At 46.3% G+C, this 18,753-nt stretch overlaps 1 protein-coding gene across 10 annotated transcripts in view; it reads right to left on the minus strand.

Annotated features, from left to right (window-relative positions):
- Positions 1-18,753, minus strand: part of BCORL1 (BCL6 corepressor like 1) — a 1,509,155-nt gene that overhangs the window by 401,193 nt on the left and 1,089,209 nt on the right. For all 10 annotated transcript variants that reach the window (XM_069612962.1, XM_069612963.1, XM_069612961.1 and 7 more), the window contains one exon: positions 3,330-3,557. In XM_069612962.1, coding sequence (XP_069469063.1) covers positions 3,330-3,557 — 228 coding nt within the window. The remainder of the gene's footprint in view (positions 1-3,329; positions 3,558-18,753) is intronic.

The following is an 18,753-nucleotide window of genomic DNA, read 5'->3' on the forward strand; positions in this document are numbered from 1 at the left end:
TTTTGGAAAGAAATATTTGGCCATATCAAAGACATTAGGTGGAACTGCCAATGTCCCCAAAAACTATACTGCTGGGAGTGCCCATAGAAGGGATATACGCAATATCGGGGCCCAGAGCCTCCTTAATCACTCATCTGCTATCGACAGCGAGAATGTCCCCAGCACAGAACTGGAAGAACAAGTCAGGACCACAGACTGCCTGGTGGTGGGTCAAGATCTGGAATGTAATGGCCATGGAGAAGATATGCGCCCTCAATTCCGGATAATACCTAAGGTTCCTAACTATATGGTTGCCCTTCCATGACCTAGTGAAGTACAGAGAAGCCCATTATTTCAAGCCACGCCTACTCAGGAATATGCACGTTATATGAACCTCTACTTTGTAACAACCAAGACCCAATCGCCTACGGAAAACTTTACTCAGTTTGATCTCTACAGCCCAAAAGTTTGTGTTTGAACGTTGGACGAATAGAGGGTATAATGGGGGGCGGAGGGAGGGAAGGGGGGTAAACCAGAAAACACTCGAAGGCTTGCGGACGAATGTCACCCTGAAGAGCAAGAATGCAGGTGACGCACAATAATCTATCAGACAATAAGGACCCATCATTGGGTAATGTACGACTGCATTGATTTGTATGCCTTTGATTAATAAATAAAGTTGTTTAATAATAAAGCTGGGGAGGGAGGGCTCGCGGAGGAGGGGATTGAGGGGGGATAAAATCGAAAACACTTGAAGGCAAAGAGTCTTTCATAGGACTGAAAGATATGAACTTGAGAAAGGTTCTGATCATCAATAATTATCTATGAAAAATGTTCTGTTTTACTGTCTCTGTATGCCTTCGAACCAAAAATAAAGTTGTTTAAAAAAAAAAAAAAACATGGGAGAAGGAAGGCCCCATCCTTACCATCCTGACATATTTGGTGAACACTTCTTTCTTTTCTTGAGAACATTGCCCCACACTATTTTGTAACTTGGTTGTAAGGATTGGCAATAGTTTTATTTTAGTATAGGCCCTTTTTATTTGACAAGACACCACTAGGACTGCTTATTATTATTGGATGGTCGTAGCTTGCTCCCATCTTAGATTTAGGTTTAGATTAGGCATTTTTCTCACCCATTATACAGTTTAATAAACACCCTTGAACTGTGATCACTTGTGTCTGTCTTTACTGTTGCCACATTGAGTTCCTTACATAGGCGCGTTATAAATAACCAATTATAAAAAGCGCCTCTAGAGGCTGTGCTTCTACTTCTACCCCTGCTTCGTCTGAAACCTCGTCGTTGTGAGGTTTGGAAGTTGGACGATGCTCCTTGTGACGAGTACCATTGAGAAGAACCTGAGGAAAACCCTGATTGTGTGGGTCTGGAAAATATTTGAGAATAAAAGGAATGATGTGTGTTGAAAACCCCTTGTTGAACATATGGCTTATTGGCGATTTGGCTTTAGGTCTTCAATGTATCATGCTCTTTCTTAGCTGTCTCAACTCCATCGTCCACAGCTTTTCCAAATAAGACTGATTTTTCAACTGGCTTATTAATAAGAGTGGCTTGAGTTTTTGGTATTGTGGGAGTAGCTAGCCACGCACCCTGATCGGTATCCCCCGGCCATGAACCCTGATCATTATCCCCTGGTCCTGGTGCTAAGATCATCCTGGTCATCCTGAAAAGTATTGGATGTTTGGTCAGTAACATCCAGTAATGCGTGCACCTCGGACCACTGAACTCAAGGTAATTTTGGAAGAGGTTCACCCTCTTCTAAAAGTAGAGTTTTTGTTTAATGGGATGATAGCCCATGAATGTAACCAACTCTGACATCTTGTACATGGTTTCTTCATTACTCTCTGAAGTGCACCTATCTGTTCTAAGGGTATCTGGAAGGGGAAACAATCACCTCTGGGTCCACAGTTTTACCTTTACCCTGTAGTGCTTGGGTCAATGTCTCAGTTGCCTTAGTGTAACCTGAGGTAGTTACTGTTGTAATGATACGAGAGCCAGGAGCAGTATCCAGTATAGGAAGCTACTGTGGTGTTTTTGTGGATTTCTCCACCTGTGTGGAGTGAGAATGGTGTTTCGACAGCCATTTTGATGGAACGGAAACAGCAGTCGTCGAGGGTTTATAGGAGGCTACATGCTTTTCCTTTGATTGCGATGGATCGACATATTTCGACGAAACTTTAGATGCTGCATGAGCCTCCTTCGAGGATCCCATCGAAGATGGGTTTGGGGTTTTGTTCTTATGTGTATGCATGTGTGTGTTCCTGTCGCCAGAAGAGTTCCCCATAGCATGGCTTCCGATTCGCTTGATGAGACTGTAGACAAACACGCAGGAGTCCACTGACTCCTCCTGAATGTCATCGGCATCCAAAAGGGAGCCGTAGCTGCAGAGTTCTTCCTTGTCCGAGGCAACAGCACCGGTGGGTGAATGGGACTCTGCCTGCACGGCATAGGCCGCCCACCACTTGGTGCACCACTCATTAAGCTTCTTAGGCCAAATTGGTTTGCAGGACTTGCAACGCTGTTCCAAGTGATCGTGGGGAAGGCAATTATTACACACTCAATGAGTCCAGCTTGACTGAGCATGTTGCCCAACATGCCCATCTATGTTTAAGCTTTGTATTTGTGAACTCCTTTTGGAACCAAATCACACTGTAGGTGATTTTAGAATTGCAGTGCAGAAAGGAAATTCAGGACAGAAAATGCAAGAAATGCATAGGAATATAAATGCATGCAGATTTAGAAGACACAGGACGATTGTTAGAACAGACAGTACTGCTTTAAGGGTCACTATCCCAATTAATTGCACTTGACTAAATAGTTTTCAGACTAGCCTTCGCTGATCAAAGGCCCAACACTGATCAAAGGCCCAACACATAACTGATAATTACCCCACCCAACTGACCTTCTAAAGGTACAAGCCCATCACATGGATGAATGTTCCACCACCAATATTGCTAAGGGATCAGTTTGACAAATGGCTTACTCTATTTCACTGTGACCAGGCCTTTAGAGGCAATACTGGACATGTGACCAAAGAATTAATCATTTTCGAAGTATAATTGTCCAACATGTAACTTACTGGGTTTCCTATCCCCCACTCAGCTAACGAGGTCCAAGCGCAGAGGAAGACAATATCCCATGCAGTGATGGGAAAAAGGAATGAGGACACAGTAAGTCTCCCACTCCAACCACAATAACATTATATTCCATTAGATGAGGGGGACCCTGAAAACTATATACTAGCATAGTATGTCAAATTCACCACCTTTTAACTAACCATCATGATGCAAGACAACCCCTAAAAACTAATCCACAACATTTATTATCTTACCATGTATCCTAACCGTGCTGCTCGCTGAAGGAGTGTCTCCCCAGCATTTTTGTTCACTATCAGCCTTCGAGCCTCTGGTGGGACGAGATGAGCTTTTGGAGAGTCTGGGGAACCAAAGGCGCCGACTCGCCCACGCTTGCATGGTGTCCCCACTTCCCGAGTCTTCTTTGGAGATGGCGATTTTAGCGTCACATTTTTGGGTGACTGTCCACAACATCTTCGTTTAACCTGCACAATTTTACAAAATGAAAGAAAACAGTTACTGTGAGAATGATATCAAAAGCAGTGGAAGGTTGCTGGTTAATGTAGAACAGCAAAACAGTAATGACTATTTAGAGCAAATAACACATTGTTCCTTCATTAAAAATGGGTCACACCAGTTCATAGCGGGTGAGACTTTGGCATCGGCTCAGCAACATAGGGGGTTTTGTTCAAATGGGTAAAGCATTTTTTAAAGACAAGGAAGGTCAAGATTTTTGTGCGCCTTCTCTTTGCATGTATTGTTTGCATTGTTCAGTGTGACAAAGGTCTAAAACTGGGACTTGGCAAGAGGGCCTTCTGATTTCTGCAGTTTTCCTTAACCGGTTGCTACAGTTTTCTCTTGAGGAGTCTTAATCTGAGGCGGCAACAGAGATGCATGTGCGATTTACGTGGACCTGAAAGACCCTTAAGCCTCTCTGGTTCAGATTACACCAGGTACCCGGGTTTCGCTTGTGTGAGTATTGTCTGGTAACTAACCTGCTGTACACAGTTGGCAGCAGCTGCCTAATTACAGTGGAGTACAGGGTGGCTTTTCTGAATGAAGGAGCGTACCAAGTACTACCACAACCAGAGCAAACCAGTACTGGGGCAGAGACCCTGAGAAAATTAGCCTCAGGAAAAGGTTTCTCCTACTACCATAGATGCAAGAAGATGGCCGCTTGCTTGGGATGCATCTGCAAATCCCATCGCTATGCATGAATCTTCATCGAGCAAAACCTCATCTAAGCTACCTCCAGAGTGGATAACAGAATGATGAAAGAGAAACCAGGCATATGCACACAGTACAAAAATGATTATAGCGAGTATGTGAAGTCACTTGTGAGACTAGCTGCCGGACAGAGAACTTCCTATCTGTCTTGATGATTGTGCCTAACCCTAAAATGGCATTCTGGCGAAAAGACTACTGCTGTGCAGGAGTTCAAGGATGAGTAGTGCCTAAGGTATAGGTAGATTTCATCGCAGGTCTTTCCATCAAGGGAGAAATCATTGCATTTTTTACTATGAATTGTACCGCAAAAGTATGCAGGGGTGGGTTAAGGTAATAAAACGGTAGAGTGGGATGCGGCGGGAGGGCTGCGGGGGTCTCCCCTGAACACATTTGCAGTAAAAAGTCCTACAAAAAAAACAAATTCTCCCACGATGCAAAGATCTTGAGGAAATAACAGAACTGTGGCTTAACGACCTAGTCAACCCCACACTACTGCTTAAACCAGCAGTGATCCAAATCATGAAGATGAATTCAGGCACAGCCCAAACGGTATACCTCGTTCACCTCTTTTGCTAATGTGGGCAGGAGAAAGATATACTCTTCAGGGGAGTTGATAGCAGCAACCCAAACAGAGTTAGTTGTGATGAATTTGGGCATGTCGCCCTTTCTTTCCTGGGGGGCGGTGGGAGACCTTTCTCATGGGGCCAGGGCGGTGCATCCACAGTACAATAGTCACCCTGGGGTGGGGTTTCGAGGGAAGATCACATAGGGAAGAAATTCCCCTATGGGATTCAAGACAAACATCACCAGGGAACACAGTATCACCCTGCTTTAACTCACCCTACCCCTCGTGCAAGAATTAGCTGTACTATTTCCATCCTCGGTACAGCTAACTGTAATAACTGTCAAGTTATTACAACTAACCTCCATGATAATGTTGAAGACTGTTAGGCAAGATTGTATGCAGTACCCCGTGGGAGATTGCACCAACCCTGTCCTCCTGGCAATAGGTAACACAACCTTTGGTAGAAGTCTGTACTACACAGGTTGGTAGTGTGGCTGAGCAGACAGGCTTATCTCGAGAGGGGTCAATGTGAGCAGTAAGGTTGTTACACAGAGATTCACAGTGAGAAGTATTCAAATAAACTCTTACACTCGAGGTTTCTTGATTAAACAATTATTAATTTAACAGTCAGTTGAATAGGTCTTCTTTAGAAGGGAGCAATCATAACACAAAATATATATCAATAAATACACCCTCTCAGTTTCACTAATTCAGTTGATACCCATTGGGGATGGCACAGAGATACTTCCTACACCCTCAGGTGACTTAAATCATTGTCCACAGTGTCCTATTATTTATCACAGGCACATTTAGAGCAATACTGATTGGGAAATCAAAAGGGAAAGTTTCAGAGGGAGAAAACAATGGTTAACAAATATTCTTAAGCAGTTAAGTACTTTTAAAAACCCTCCAATGCAAAGCAAATTAACCTTTTCCTGGGGGAAAGGCAAAGAACAAAGTCAGATGTAAGAAGAACCTTTCAGGGAGCCAGGACAGCCAATGTAAGTTGAGCAAAAGTCTAGGTGAGCTGAAGCACTTCTTGCAGGTAGGTAAAAATCTTGCACAATGTTTTAGAAATGTTTGTAGAAAATGAATTCACTGTACAAGCTGGGAGGCTTGTGAGGGGCAAAGCTGCAAGCAACTCTGCAAAGGCAACCAAGACAGGTCTGAACTGAGAACAAGAGAGGCTACACGACAAGAGGCAAGTCCCCTTAGTTTTACAGTACCTTCGGTTAGAAGAAACTCTGCTTCAAGCTTGCTTCCGTTCCTGTGTAGGTCTGCAGATCCTGTGTTCCTGGGCCTCAGTTGTGGGCAAGAGGGAGGATGTTTGGGGACTATGAATGGAAGGTCGGCGGCAGCAATGGGCAAACTTCAGATCAGCGGCACTTCGCGGTTTCAGCTCCTCGTGTGTCTCGCAAACAGCACCACCATGGTTCTCGGATACCTTAATGGACTTTCCTCACATCTGGGGTCCAGCACTCTTAGGTGGCTTAGGCTTGGTCAGTCCTGCTTCATAGGAGTCCAGTGAGATCTTCCTGGAGCTCGGGCCTGACTTAAAGGCAATGCACTCGATCTGGTGTTCCTCTCCCTGGCACTTCGGTTCCTGCAGCAGCAATGGAAGTACAGCCAGCTCCAAGAGAATGTCCAGATGAGTTCACTTTGGGGTTTGATTAGTCCCACCAACCCAAGGGGAGAAGTCGTCCATTGCAGGGCTTCTCTAGTCGAGGCGAATTCAGAGCTTCAGCAATGCAGCAGGGCTTCACCGGGCAAACCAACGGTCCAGGAGTAGTAGCAAGTGTCTCTTCCAAGTTCTTCTTCGGATTCCTTCGGCCGGTGGTCGACTTTGCCTTCCAAGCAAAAGGCCTCGCCTTTTATGCAGGTTTCTCCCATTCATTTGCAGCATAGCTGTCAATCACACAGCAGGTTGGCTGTCCTACGAGGACAGCCAGCCGGCCAATCACCTTTGGGTGCATTCCTGTAACCAAGGGGATTCTGGGCACTTCCCTCACTTGCTGCCCCTGCCAGACATGCTGGAGCCAGAGGCGGGCTTCACCAGTGAATCCCGTCAAAGACAAAACGAAGAAAGGGACCAAACCTAGTTTGGCACGCAGAGTAAATCTCAAGAAGGATCTTTCCAATAAGAAAAGGTGAAAAAAGAAGACCAGGGCCATTTTGACCAAATGGGCACCCATGGGTGTCTTACTGCAGCTGCAATTGCAGCCTGCAGTAAAAAGATACAATGGTAGCAAAAAGTAAACAACTGCCACCAGCCGTTAGTTGTAGAAAGGGTAACATAAAATTGTTACATGAGAAACTAGACTAAGGGGATACTAAGTAACCCCTTCAGCACCCAATGGTAAAATAGTGTGGGTTGGATCTAGAAAGTTACACAATGTAAGTAAAGTCAATTTCACTTCAATGCTCTTGGAAACAGTAGTTTCACCAAGAGAAAGTATTAAAACTTTTGCGAAATCTAAGAGACTTCCCTGTGTCACTGCACTGAAGGTGCTGTGCGTCACAATGTAAAGATGATGCCTATTTTTTTAAATTTTTATTGCAATTGGTTTAATTAAACCTTTACAAATATGCATACAAAAACAAATACATAATTTAAAAAAAGTATAGAGGCCATATAATGAAAAACTCATTAATTCATGAAGATAAAATACTAATAAGAATGGTACCAATAATAAAAAAGGAACAAAAACAGAAACCACCAAATCCAATACTAAGGAATCAATAGGACAGTACAGTTTTTAACAGTAAAATACTGTTCAGTCGATATAATCAACATCTAGTGAAAGCAAAGTCAATACATTGCAACAGCAAAACCTGGATTGTACTAACATAATGACTTAACATAGTTTAGTTTAACTTAACATCACATAATCCCCAAGACATCAAGCAAAGTACAGGGAGGAAGCAGATAGCTGAATATTACAAATCTACAGGTTCAAGCTTTTAATGAAGCCCGTTAGAGCCAACCCCTCATGAATGCTGTGAATATTAAGACAGCGCTTCCAAACCAGGTCTTCATTATAAGATCTGTAATTTACATCTAGGAGGTGCCCAATATTTGTCTCTAAGGCCCTGTATTGATTCACACTCAAAGACCAGGTGCCTTAGGGTCTCCAGTTTTCCCATACAGAACTGACAGGAAGATGCTTCAGTCCCGATTTGCAGCCTCCTTCAGTTGCATTTCCCTTGTAGGTAGCAGATTCCACCGTGCTCCAAGTAGGATGCCTCGGTAGAATCGATTCGGAAATTGGAGCAGCATCGTAGTTAAAGAGCCTCTAGATCTATGCTCATGCATCAGGTGGCTCAAGGATGGATAAGAGTGGAAAGTGTCTATGGTCTGGATCCAATCAAAATCAAATAAGGCCCTTTTAGCCTTCGTAGGGTTAGAGACCAGTGTCTCGAGTCACACCAATATCACTGAGGACAAGCTCTGATCTTGCCCTAAGGGAAGTTAAAACACAAGTGCAGTTAAGGGATAGGTGCCATGTTTTTCGGGAATAAAGATAAACAAGCCCATTGTACCCTTGCCCAGAGGGAAACCATCCCCAATTCAAAGCGAAAGGCTGGTAGGGGTGCTGCATTTGGGACCCCGAGAATTCTACTCCAGATTCTACCCTCGATTCTATTCAGGGTTTTATGTACTTTATCTGATTTGAATTCCAGACCATAGATCAATTCCGGCACAATCTTACCCTCAAAGAACATTATAGCAGGTCTGAGGGAGAATCTTCCAAACCTTCGGTCAATCTTAACAATTTGGGCTTCCAGAAGCTTTGCCTTATGAACCAGGGCCTCAGTGACTATTTTAGACCCTTTATAAGCGGCTAAGTTGAAACCCAAATACCTGACAGTATCGAAGAGCTTCAAAGGAATACCTCCAAGAAAACCAACAGGCCCGTTAGTCCTTGTCCTCGCTTTTCTAATGATAAGAGTTTTAGTTTTATTAGGGTTAATGATAAGCCCATTGTCTTTGGCATAGCTCGCAAAGTTATTTAATCACCTTTGCAGCCCGACCTTAGATAAAAAATCAGAAGTTATATCATTTTTGCCTGGCCTACCTTTGGAGCAATTAACCCTTGCTTCGCAAGTGAGAGCGCAACATCAGACACATATTGGTTGAAGAGCCAGGGGGCCAAAACACAGCCCTGTCTGACCCCCTCGATAAGATCGAATTCTCGTACACCACACTGATGAGTCTCAGTAGCCCCTCTGGCATACCCCATTTGGCCAATTTAGCCCATAGTCTACCCCGGTCAACGCAGTCAAATGCGGCAGTTAAGTCGATCGAGGCCATGTAGGTACAGCCCCTTGGTGATATCAAAGAATGTTCCTGCACGCATTTGAGGACAAGGCCGTTAATGTTGGTGGAATGGCCCTTCCTAAAACCAGTCTGGAATTATACAGCGGATGAGTAGTACTAGCCCATTCCTCAAGATGTGAGAGCAGGAACGCTGAAAAAATGTTACAGTCTGCATCAATAAGCGAAATAGGTCGATTGTTGGTTGGGTCCGCCCTGCTTCCATACTTGAAGATCGGGACCACATGGGCCGTACTCCAGGAATTAGGCGTTGTCCTTGTGAAGATAATATCCCTGAATTCCAAATACAGAAGATTCGTCCCAATGTTTTGGTCATCTTTAAAAGTGTTTTTCGTAAGGCCATTCGGCTCTGGGGCTCGAGATCTCCTGCATTTGGTAATCCAAGGAGTGAATGGTTTTAAGATCTAGTTGAGGGTCCCAAATAGCATATAGGTAGGCCGCAGGCCATCACAGGAGCAATCATTGGTTGGCCAAACCTATTCTCATAGAACTGTCCCCATTCCAGTTCTGAGACTGAATTGAGTAGGGAAGTTGCATGGGTAGAGTCTTGCCCATTAACTAAATGCCAGAAGGCACTGACCCCAGAGTTAATCAGAATCCCCAGCATCATTTCTGCATCACGATGTAGGAGACCATGCGTCATTGATTTACAGTGATTTACAGTGATTTTTGTAGGACTGCTCAGCCTTCCATATCAACTCATTGCAGATAACCTGATCTGGATTAGTACGATGAATAAGTCTCAGTTCCCTCCTCATGTTCTTTTGTGCATCAGCTAACTCCACATTGTAACAATGAGTGTGTGTAGCAGGTCCTTTCCCCCTGTTACCATTCCCTGGGACAAGCCCAGAAACTAATGAGCCAATAAACGTCTGGAACTCACTCGCATTGAAATTAAGCTTCCACTCAAAGGTGGATAAATTGATTGCATTTCTTACATTCAGGTTCAGATGGCGGATATTTATATCCGTCCATCTTACTGTGTTACTGGCCATATTAGCAGTAACTTGGGGCTGTAGCTGGAATTCTCTGGAGCACAGTGTCCAATCGAAAGTGGCCGTTAAGATGGAATGGTTGCTCCAAACATTAGTCACTACATTGAATGACAGACAGTGATTCATTAGAAAGGGCTCAAGGTAGATGTAGTCAAGAAGAGAGGAACTATTGCCCCTATGCCAAGTGTGCCAGTCAGTTTCCGAGTGGTGATCAGACTTCCTTCCCACTGAGCGCTGTAGACCCCGACCTCCTAGGTCCACATACCATTTTTGCCCCAAGTATCGCTTCTCTGAATGACCGGTTGTAATCCCATCAAGGACCCAAGGGGAATGCCGAGAGTCACAACCTGCAATAAGATCTCCCACCACTATGATTGTCCCGTTCACAAATATCCCGGACCAGTCCTCAATGGCATGATAAACTTCACAATGGAATCCACCTGTGTGATGCTCTTGTGCCAGTATATGTTGATAACTCGAAGTTTTACCCTGCCATCGGCAGTAGAGAAGTCTACCCCTCCCAAGATTCCAAATGGCTGGTTCACAATTATTAGTCCACTCAGGCCAGAGGAGTTTTCAATTGCGATCAACAGACCACCTGACGGCCTACCGCCTGCGCTTTCTTTGGCTCGTTGAGTAAAGCCACTGTAGCCATCCAGAGAGGTATAGAGGTCAGCCAAGTCTCTTGTAAACCAATACAGTTAGCTAGTCTCAGATTATTCATACAGAGCGTGTTAGGGAACAGATGAGTATTGCCGCAGGAATTCCAGTATTTTATGCATAGCGACAACTCATCCTGGACAGTACGAACACCAACTCGTGCTTTACGGGACACATTTTGCCACAGGGAGGAGATTATAGTAGCCCAATCCATATCCTTCCCACCACCTTTTATATTTTCCGGCCCATTTTCACTGTGCCCAATAAGCGAGGCACAGTGTTCTGCCTGTCTCCATTAGAGCAAGGGCCCCCCTTCTCTCCATCCATCAGTTCAACTTCAAAACTGAGATTAAGGAGGGCTTCACTTTGTGCGAGAATCAGCTCCTTAACCAGAGGGGAGTTCAAGTGGATAATACAAATACCCACATAATCCCTTCTCAGGGAAGGAAACTCTCCCAATATCAAACGAAGCCACCAGTGCAATTTCAGAGAAAATAGACAAGATGTTAGGTCGATTAAGACAAATCCGATAATTGAGCTCAAGAATACTTCTTATTTTGATTCAGATGAGCCCCTGATTATCACCCTTGTCCATCGGCCTCAAGCCCAGTGGACCATCAGGCTCTGCACTGTTTAAGACACCTACTTGTGTGTTTATTGAAGTCAAACAAGGCCCACCTGGATTTGATGACAATACATTAGAAGAGTCCCTTGGGATATAGCTGATGGGGGTAGTATAGACGCTGGAGCAAGTCCTTCACCCCCTGCGGCAACTCTGGTATAATTGGATCTCGGTGGAATATCCACTAGATCCTCCAATTGCTTTGACTTATCACTTCCACAGCCAACCCCCGGATTCACAGAGCCGACCCCAGAGGTTGGAGTGAGCTGCGGTTCCTCAAAAGTACCCACCCCCAAATCTTTAGGTAAATCCTGCCGACTCGGTAGGCCAACCGATCTTTCCCAAGTAGGTAGTAGTGGAGAATGATTCAGCCCCTCCTTTCCCACAAGGGGCAAAAACGTTCCTTCCCACCGTGTTTTTGCAACAGTGATGCCGAGGTGGACGCCCCCTCACATGGGCCCCAGATGGACTCAATCCGATCGGAAATTGCCCCAAATGAATGCACTACCTCGGAGCCCCCACCCGATAGGGGTAGGGGCGGTACAGGCTGATCCCTTAACACCAGTGCAGACACCCTGCCCTTTGAGCACAAACCCCCAGAGAGTACCTTGCTATTCCCTATATTCATAGGGGCATTGGCCAGAAGAGCAGGGATCTCTTGGGCTCTCCCAAAGACAATCCATCCAATCACACCAGATGTATTGGGGTCTGTTTGAGCCATAGAGTCAACCACCTTAGCTTTAGGTTAAGTTAAGTTCAGAGCTCCATGTTCAATAACCAGGGATAGTCTAGTGCGGAAAAGGGTTCTATGGGCAGCTCTAATAGACAGAATACAGTTCCTTCTGGCCCCCGGTTTGCGTCTCACCAATTTCCCTTTTGCAACATTAGTTACTTTAGGGGACATGGGGCAGTCCCTGGGGGCATTTGACATTGCCACATCACATCCCACCCCCAAAGGCAACTCATCAGTAAGGTTGATAGCTGAGGGGAGAGGATCCCCAGAACCAGGGGAGGGGGAGCCTGCTGCAATTAAACTCATACTGGATCCCATTTTTAAGATGGGATTAATAGAGGGGTCCTTAACAGATGCATTTACAGAAATTTCAATTATATCCCCAGTGTCTCTGAGGGAGAGGGATAGGCAAGTCCAAAATAGATGCATCGCATGTTTGCTGTATCGCGCTTTCAGCATGTTTACACTGGGATGGATCATGGTTTGCCTCTTGTTCCGCCTGATCAGCAAGTTCAATGATGCTAATGTCTGTGAGATCCTTAGGACCATGAAAATTAGGCTAAGAATTCTCAGGACAGAGGGTGAAGTTGTGTAGTCTCCAGGCGTCAACCACGCCCAGTGAGGCTTGTGCCTCTAGAATAGTTTTCGCCGCCCTGGTCAACTGACTGGCCTGATGCCAGATCTATCTAGGTCAATGTCAGCTATGGTGTTAAAGTCCCCACCCTAGATATAGGGACCAGGGGGAATTGGGCCAGTAAAGAGACGAGTTGGGAGTAAAACTCTGGGTCGTCTATATTTGGGCCATATATATTCTTGAGGACCACCTCTCTGTCCATCAATAAACCATATATTAGGACATAGCACCCCAGGGGATCAATATTTGTCACTTTGTGAAAGAATCTAAGGGACTAATGCACTAGGTTCATCACGCTGCGGCTTTGTGTAGAGTAGGTGGTGTAGTAGCGCTGTGTGCCCCACAATTTAGCAAATCTGTCGCAGCCACCTGCCAAAGCATGTGTCTCTTGTAGAAAAAGGACTCAGGCTCTGTGTCGTTCAGCATAAATATGCAATTTGTGCATCTTGATAGCGTTGCCTAGCCCTCTGATATTTCAGCTCATGAATACCAGTCCCTCCTCCGCCATTAAGACGGTAGACAAATGTCAGCTGTGATCTGGTCCAGGCAAAAAAGGGTTGATTCGTGGTGTAACCAAACTGGAGATAAATTTCATCTAGTCTCCGGAATCGCAAGCCAAGCAGATTTTTACATTTTTGTCCCTTCTCTCCCTCCCCCACCTCCACCCCACTCCCAATCAGAGGAGTGAAACCCTAAATAAACTTCACACAACAACAACAATTGCAGCACTACATGGGGGCTGTGAGCTAACCAAGGTCGGCTTCAGCACAGACGCAAGACATAGAAAGCATAATATGTTGCACATATCGGGAATATCAAAATGAAAAGGCAGGTGACATAAATGAAACCCGTGAGGATCTCCCACAATCTGGTGGGCAAGGCCTCATTTTAAGGAGGGTCAGGAGGGGTCCTCACGGTACAATATGGAATAGTAGCTAGCCAGGAAAATGCTCGTCAAGGAACCTGGAGGCCCCCTTCGGGATGGTGAAAAAGAAGACCTTGTCAGCATGTTCGACTCTCAACTTCGCTGGATATAACATGGAATATTTGACTCGAAGCTCCCAGAGTCGATTCCTGGCTGAATGGCGACGGAGATGTACGGATACAGATGGATCCAGTGGCTTGCCCTTGGCTCTGGCGGCCTGCAACAGCGCATCTCTATCACGATAGTTTAAGACTCTGGCTATAATAGGCCGGGGTGGAGCTCCGGGTATCGCCACTAGGGATCAATGGGCCTGTTCAATCGCGAACTGTGGTGAAAGCTTGGGGCCGTCTAGCAGAGACAGAAGGATGTGTTCCACATAGTCTTCCATGGGGCCATCAATTTTGTCCTCCGGCACTCCTATTAGGCGCAAGTTGTTGCGCCTCGACCTGGACTCGAAAATTTTCTTTCTTTTTACTAATTGCCTCGACCTGTCTGGACAGCGAGGCCACCTCAGACCTGAGTGTAGTGACATTATCCTCGGTTGTGCTAACTCTAGACTCCACCTCTGTAACTCAGGTGTCAGTCTTTTCCATCCGGGCTTTAATAGAGCTGATTGTCCCGCTCATATTGTCCAGTTTTGTGTGTAGCGCTGTAAACCCCTCCCGCATATCCTCCATCATCTTCTGAAGCTCAGTAGGCTCGCTTGTCACTGTGGGGAGGAGCACGGCCTCTGAATGTGCCTCAGCAGGTTTTGGTGTTGACTTTGCGAACATGTTAATGGTGCTCTGTTTCCGGCCCGCCCCCTTAGTCATGACCGAACGAGGTTGTGTATGAAGCTATAGTAAGATGGTCCAGAGAAGAGTTGGTAACAGCAAGGAGGATGAATGAAGTGGGCCAGACCGACCCTTCGTATGTAGATCGAGGTCCACAACCAGCTGGACAACACAGATAGAGGGGCTCAGGGGTCTAGGCACTCATGATGAGCAGCGGGTATCATTTGCAGGGTATAACCGTAAGGAGATCTCCTGACGGTGCAGATCCGCAAGTCGTCCAAAGGACTGCAAGGCGACTAGCGGCAGAGGCGCTGAGGCTGGTAAGGATCCCCAAATCAGGGAGGCGAGAGAGAGTGATACACCAATCTCCAACCAGGCGCGACCAGGAAATGCGCAGCCAGATCATTCACTCATGCAGCAAGACGTGGCAGATTCATGGTGTCCACAGGACCGGGGACCACAGGGACCAGGTGGAGGAGATAGGCTGCCCCGAAAGTGCAGGTCGCCGCCCAAAGTGGTACAGGCAGGATGCTAAGGCAGGAGCTTCAGCCCAGAGGAGGTAGCCAGATACTGGGCGTCAAAGGGATGCAAAATAGGTGAGAGCAGGACCATGGAGGAGAGTCAGAGCATCACGCAGGGAGACAGAAGCCGCCAATGCGCGGGTCACTCACTGCAAATGTCGTCCAGTTGTAACTTCGCCACCTGCCACATGCCACAGCCCGCATTGCTGTGGCTCCCCAACAGGCCTAGGAGCCGTCTGTGGGCAGGGCCCCAACAGGTGTAGGACACGGCCCCAACGACCTGGGACACCGCAGGTTAGAGCCATGAGCAGATGCACCAGGGGCTAAGAGCAGGTGCCGCACATGGAGCGCAGGACCGGCACCGAGCAGTCAGGCCAGATGGTTAATAGCCCGGGTCTCACGCCACCCAGCTGCTGCCTAGGGGTACAGGCACCGGGCGATGGAGCACCGGCGCCCCATAGGGTCGGGCAGACAGATGGGAGCCCCAGCGCCACAGCAGATGCAGAATGGGTTGGTCTGCGACGAGTAACCAGCGGGCAGGCGATGCTGTGATGTCAAGCCAGGTGCAGCTCAACGTCGGGCCCGAGAGGCCAGGTCCTCCAGCACCCCACCGGTCCCTCAGTGGCGGGTGCTCGACTGAGCCGCTGCGTCATCCTCGGAATCCAGTACGGGTTAAAAAAATCACCCCCCAGGCACTGGGGTCTGGGGCCTGTTCGGCCTGGGACACTTATGGTGAGGAAGACGGTTGGAGCAGCAGTCGTTCTCTCTGTAGTGAAGGCGGGGCCAGGCGGACCTGTCCGCAGCCGCCTGCAGCTTCCGTTAGACAGGGCGGGCAGGGTATCATAAAAGCTCAGGCTGGGTCGTGGCAGGGAGGCACCTTTAAATATAAAAACCGGTCCGTATGTTGTCGGGAGCAGAGTCTTCCCACAGCTTTAGTTTTGAAGATTCACAGTGCAAGAAATTAGCTGATATGCACCATGCGAAGCCCCCAGGCAGACAGAGAACTCACACAGCCATCTTAGCTCGCACGCAACAGTGCCCCCACTCTTCTATTCTTATACTCTTGGACTTAGCCGCTGCTTTTGATATAGTGCTTTACTCCCTTTCCTCTCCTCTTTTGGATTTTCTGGTTCCTCTTCTACACGATGTTCCACAAGGGTCTGTTCTTGGCCCATTTCTTTTCTCACTGTATACTTCTCATTTAGCCAATATTATCTCTTCTTTTGAGTCGCTCATCACTTATGCCGATGGCACCCAACTATTTCTATCATTTTCTTCCTTTACACCAGATATACACACTTCCTCATGCCTCCTCCCACACCTTGGTGTAACCACCTGTGCCCATAGTGTCTGCTTGCCTACCCATTCTGTAAATGGGTTTGTTTGAGCCCAGTGCCTTTTTGCTGGCTTGATCACTCAATGCCAGTGCCTCAATGCTTGATTGCTCACACTCATCATGTTAGCCTGCGCCCTCCACTGATTACGTATACATGTACTGTTTGATTGCCCACCTGTACATATTTACTGTCTGCCAATTCTGCCAAGAATTCTCTGAATAAGCATGGCCAGTGCCTCTCATTGATCTGTATTGATTGCTCAGTGTTTGATTGACTACCTTTGACCAGATTTACTGTCTGCCAAACTGCTAGTGCCTCTCATTGATCTGTATTGATTGCTCAGTGTTTGATTGACTACCTTTGACCATATTTACTGTCTGCCAAGCTGCTCTGAATAAGTATGGCTAGTGCCTCATATTGATTGTTACCTACCATTGCCACTATTCGTATCACCTAGCCTATGACGCACTCTCAGACTCAGCCTCACTTGATTATCTGACCCTTGCCTTTGTTGCTACTACCTTAGCCACCTAACGTATTAACTCCTAGAAAGTGCCCCGCCAACACATGCTAGCATGCTTCCGATAGCTGCCAGCCAGACAGTCCACATTATCTTGTTTCTACAAAACAATATGCTCTACACCATGTTACAACACTCACCCATCCCGACACACAACTCCAAATCACATAATACTACAACTACTAGACTACTCCCAGACACAAATGACTTCATATCCCTAGCTAGCTATCCCTGCTCAACTACAGATAGGAACCTACGTCTCAGAGCCAGATTAGCCAAAATCTATGAGCCTCCCCTCCCCCCATCAGCTCTGTCCCTACTACAACAGGATCAAGGACTAAGTCAACCCGGCCCTGCCAAACTAATATAAACCTGTACCCAGCTCCTAACTTTGACCCTATGCTAATGAAGAGCTTAGCTAAACATAGTAAACTGAAATCCTCACAAATCAGACACTCAACCATGACCACTACTGCGAAATTCTCTGATCAAAGGAGCACTAATTAACTCAAGATCGCTGGTAGCACATGCCACAGAAATTGCTGACTTAATTATTAGTGAAGACTTAGACTTCCTCGGTATCACCGAGACCTGGCTACACCCTGCAGCAGGCCCCATGCTCATGCTAGCAGTCCCAAAAAGCTACTCCATATTGAGACAAGATAGATCAAAATCTAGAGGAGGTGGTATCGCCATCATCCATAAATGTAGCCTCTATCTATTAAAGTCCCTATCTCTAATGCCCAGACCCTTAATATCCACCTGATCTAGCGCCCTCCAGGCCATCCTGGAACCTTTGAGGATGACATTAACACTATTTTGTCCAATAAACTCAAACGTTCTACTCAAGTACTTGTACTGGGAGACTTTAACATGTGTTTTAATGACCCTTCAGACCAGCTCGCCCTCACTACACGCAATACCTTCTCAGAACTAGGCTTTACCCAAAGTAGTAACACACCTACCCACAATAAAGGTAGAATACTCGATTGGGTGGCAGATTATAACTGCCAAGCCAATATCCTCGCCATATCACCCCTAGCCTGGACTGACCATCACCTTGTGTCTTTTATGCTCTCCACCAACAGTCCCCCACCACTACCTGCCATCAGGGCTCCACCTACGCTAACCAGAAATAAAAAGAGTAACACTGTGGATAGGATTATCCCGACTTTACTCCCCACCCCCAACTCGCTCCCTGACAACACAGACCCGGAGATCCTGGTCGAAGAATATAATAAAATCTTGACCACCTCCTTGGATTTGATTGCCCCCTCAAACTCAGACCAAGCAAGCTGCCGCACCTACCTACTTGGTGGACAGATTCCACCGACAGATTTCTTTGAGACCGTCGAGAACTGCCTATAAAGACTGCCTCTCTATTCCCAAGTTTAATTGCTCTACAATCGGCGGTAATAGCTTCCCGGTGAAAGCAGCTAAACTGTGGAACTCCCAACCTCCCACTTTGATAGCTGACCTACCCTATCAAAATTTCAGTACTAATTCCATCTTGTGGCTGAAAGCAAATGCCCATTAAACATAGTATGTAGCTAGGATTCATTGCCCGGATTTAATCCCACTTCTATCCAGATGTATGCTTGAACACTTTTACCCAATCATGACCCAATCCTGTATATAGTGCCGATGTAAATAGGTTGTATGTATCACTCTGCTCTCCTGTTTCTGCACCTATCTTCTGTAAATAGCTCTTTCCTGTATATACATTGTATGTAATACCTGTCTGTAAATATTTACGCTGCTGTAACTAAGCCTCGCATATACTTGTAACTGCTGCGCCCTGTTACCTGAGGGTATGTTGCGCATTATAAATAA

The sequence above is a fragment of the Ambystoma mexicanum genome, chromosome 5p, assembly GCF_040938575.1.
Source record: "Ambystoma mexicanum isolate Mex_15411 chromosome 5p, UKY_AmexF1_1, whole genome shotgun sequence".
NCBI lineage: Eukaryota > Metazoa > Chordata > Amphibia > Caudata > Ambystomatidae > Ambystoma > Ambystoma mexicanum.